Source organism: Larus michahellis, assembly GCF_964199755.1.
Source record: "Larus michahellis chromosome W unlocalized genomic scaffold, bLarMic1.1 SUPER_W_unloc_1, whole genome shotgun sequence".
NCBI lineage: Eukaryota > Metazoa > Chordata > Aves > Charadriiformes > Laridae > Larus > Larus michahellis.
The window spans coordinates 580,578-584,463 of NW_027435888.1; the positions used below are offsets into that span (position 1 = coordinate 580,578).

General features: G+C 56.3%; 1 protein-coding gene across 1 annotated transcript; it reads right to left on the reverse strand.

Moving 5' to 3' along the window:
- Positions 1-2,479: 2,479 nt before the first annotated feature.
- Positions 2,480-3,490, reverse strand: LOC141736689 (olfactory receptor 14A16-like). Its single transcript, XM_074571247.1, has one exon. It carries the CDS (start codon positions 3,488-3,490, stop codon positions 2,480-2,482), a length of 1,011 nt encoding a protein of 336 aa, XP_074427348.1.
- Between the last annotated feature and the right edge of the window lie 396 nt (positions 3,491-3,886).

Consider the following 3,886-nt stretch of genomic DNA (forward strand, 5'->3'; position numbering starts at 1 on the left):
GGTGTAGAGAGGTGGGTGTTGGCCTCTTCTCCCAGGTGAATAATGACAGGACCAGAGGAAACGGTCTGAAGCTGCGGCAGGGGAGGTTTAGGTTAGATATTAGGAAGAATTACTTTAATGAAAGAGTGGTCAGGCACTGGAACAGCCTGCCCAGGGAGGGGGCTGAGTCACCATCCCTAGAGGTGTTTAAGGAAAGTCTAGAAATTCTGCTCAGGACAGCGTGTGACTAAACAATACTGATGGCCATGCACTCCGGTGGGTGATCCTCAGCGTGGCTTTGTCAGCTGTCCTGGGCACATCAGAGGTCTCACTGCAACACCCCCCCCCGGGGGAAGGATGCTGCCATTCAGGCCGCAGCTCCAGGGAGTGCCTCTCCCTGGGACTATGGGTCCAGTGGCCTCTGCTCTGGGAACTGAAGACGAGGTGCAGGAGGCACCTGAGGAAGGGAACAGACTCTGCACCCTTGAGCATGACAAAGAGGAGAGGAATTGGGTCGTGCAGAGACCCCGCAGAGGACACATCCCGATCCTGTGGAGCAGGGAAGGAGGCACAGCTGGAGACCACCCCAAAGCAGCCCTGAGTGGAGAGTCCTGCCCAGGGGCAGGCTGGGGACTTGTGGGGCTGGAGGAAGGCTCCTTCTAAGCCACAGATGTGCAGGTCCAGGGCAGGGACGGTGCTCTGGCAAGAGGTGAAGGAGCAAGCAGGGCTGGGGCAGGCTGGAAGGCGGCAGACGGGCTCTGCAAAAAGCAGAGGGAGAAAAATCACTGCTGAAGCCCATGGCTGAACCAGGCACCTTTAGATCTTCAGTCTAACGCTCTCCCAGCTGAGCTCCTTCAGCCCTGCCCCAGCAGCCCTTGTCCCCGGGCCACCCCTGCCGGGCCCCAGGCTGACACAGAGGAGGAGTGCTCCTCAGGGAGGTTCCCAGGGAAAAGCTGTGGCCAGCCCCAGACAGAGGGGACCGGGCCCCTCCCTGCCTCCAAGGCCAGGTGGGCTCCAGCTTTGGTGGAGGCCACGTTACGCTGGGCGTGCCAAGATGTGTGTGGGCCTCGTACAAAGGGGACAGGAGTGAAGGTAAGTGGGCAGGCCAGGCATGTACAACTGCAAAGGCTGAGGGCCAAAGAAGCATAGGACCGATGGAAGACCTTATCACCTGGAAAGCCTCCTCCCACACCTTTTTTCCCTTGCTGAACGTTGCTGCTTCCTTCCCAGCTCCTCTCCCTCCTTCCCCCTGAGCAGTGCAGGGCGATGGGGAATGGGGGTCCTGGTCAGTCCATACCAATTCCTCTCTGCTGCTCCTTCCTTCTACCAATTTTCCCATGGGGTCCCTCTTACAGGCTACAGTCTTTCGAGATAAACCTGCTACAGCATGGGCTCTCCTCAAGCTGAAATTCTTTCAGGAAATATCCAACCTCTCCAGTGTTGGGTCCTCCACCAAGTGCAGGGATTACCTCCTCCGCTGTGCTCCTCTCCTTAGGCTGCAGGGAAATGCCTGCTCTACTGTGGTATTCTCCACAGGCTGCAGGAGAACATCTGCTCTGGCACCTGGAGCACCTCCTCTCCCTCCTTCTTCACTCACCCTGGTGTTTTCAAGGCTGTTTCTCACACTGGTTTTTCCCTCACTTCTCTCCCACTCGAGCACTTGTGTCCTTTCTTAAATACACTCTCACAGAGGTTCCACCATCCTCGTTGACGGGCTCAGTTTTGGCCAGCGGTGGGTTTCTTTTGGAGCCGTCTGGAACCAGCTCTGTCTGGCACGGAAGCAGCCCCTGGTCTCTTCTCACAGAGGCCCATCCCTTCAGCCCCACCACTACCAAAACCTCGAGACGGACACCAATTCCACAAGCCCTGGCTCTGCACCACAAACACTCTGGTGTGAGTCCTCACCCCGCATGGTCACACGGTACAAGCTGCACTCCGAGGATTTTCCCTCCTGGGCACTTTCCAGCCCAGCCCAGCTCCCTCCAAGCTCTGCCACCTCCCCTGCCCTCTCTCCATCCCAGCCCAGTCTGCGCTGGCCCAACAGCAGAGCCTGCCCCAGGGTGCTGCAGAGCTCTGGGCACTCACTCCACAGCCACAGCCCCTCTGAAGGGCACCGCAGCTGCTGGGGGGCAGAGGAGGGTCAGCCCCAGAGATGGGGGGCATTTGGGCACAAGGTAAAGGCAGTCAGTGGGCCCCTGTGTCCTCCTCCCCAGGATATTCTGAGGGGTCTGCAGCCCCTCTGTGCCATCCCCTCTCCCCAGCCCAGTACAAGAGCCCTGGCCCTGGGGACCCTCAGGCAGCTCCTGCCGCCCCAGTGACAGAGTGGCACTGGGACAGCCTGCCCCAGGCTGCTGCAGCCAGAAAGGTCTTCTCATCTCCCGTTTATTCAGCCCTGCTGCTGATGGGTCTCAGGAAAAGTAGTTGGAGCTGGTTCATGTATTTTATTTAAACACACTCTTCATTTATATAAATTTTTGTGTCACAGGCAAGAGGTGAAAAGTTAAGGAGGAGGGGAGGAATAGTGAATGCTTGTCGGAACAGATACAGAGAATCCTTTGCAGAGGAAGGCACACAGTCTATGGCTGATGAAAAAATGTCCAATCAGTTTCCTCAGGGCATCCTTGAGCTCCTGGTTCCTCATGCTGTAGATGACGGGGTTCACTGCTGGAGGCACCACCGAGTACAGAAATGACAGAACCAGATCTAAGGATGGGGAGGAGATGGAGGAGGGCTTCAGGTAGGCAAATACAGCAGTGCTGATAAACAGGGAGACAATGACCAGGTGAGGGAGGCACGTGGAAAAGGTTTTGTGCCATCCCTGCTCTGAGGGGATTCTCATCACAGCCCTGAAGATCTGCACATAGGACACCACAATGAAAACAAAACACGTAAAGAATAAACAGGCACCAAACACAATAAGCCCAACTTCCCTGAGGTAGTCCGAGTCTGTGCAGGAGAGCTTGAGGATCTGGGGGATTTCACAGAAAAATTGGTCTAGGCCATTCCCTTGACAGAGAGATATTGAAAATGTATTGGCAGTGTGCAGGAGAGCATAGAGAAAGCCACTGCCCCAGGCAGCTGCTGCCATGTGGACACAAGCTCTGCTGCCCAGGAGGGACCCATAGTGCAGGGGTTTGCAGATGGCAACATACCGGTCGTAGGCCATGATGGTGAGAAGATAAAACTCTGCTGAGATCAAGAAGGCAAAGAAAAAGACCTGGGCAGCACATCCCGAGTATGAGATGGCCCTGGTGTCCCAGAGGGAGTTGGCCATGGCTTTGGGCAGAGTGGTGGAGATGCAGCCCAGGTCGAGGAGGGCGAGGTTGAGGAGGAAGAAGTACATGGGGGTGTGGAGGCGGTGGTCACAGGCTACGGCAGTGATGATGAGGCCATTGCCCAGGAGGGCAGCCAGGTAGATGCCCAGGAAGAGGCAGAAGTGCAAGAGCTGCAGCTCCCGCGTGTCTGCGAATGCCAGGAGGAGGAAGTGGGTGATGGAGCTGCCGTTGGACATCGCATCCCTTTGTTCCCGAGGTACTGCCAAAGGAGGAAAGCACACTCACAAGTCAGGACACCTCTGAGCAAATCTCTTCCCATTGCCTGCCCTTCCAAACCCAAGCCCCGGAAACACACTTTGCCTGTGTCCTTTTTTTGCGGGAGCTTTCTGCATTGCCCTTGTTGGAGCTCTCATTGTTGCTGGCCAAGTGTGCCGTGAGGAGCAGAGCTCTGTTTGTGGGCTCCCAATGAGTCATCCCTGCTCCACAGCAGTGGGGATTGGTGAAAGGTGTTACAGCTTCTGCCATTCACTAGTTACCTCATCTGTAATCCACTTGTAACGCAGAGGAGCTGCTCAGCATATTCCTGCAGGAAAACCTCAAGGAAGCTCCTGGTTGTCCTCAAACTGCAGTGA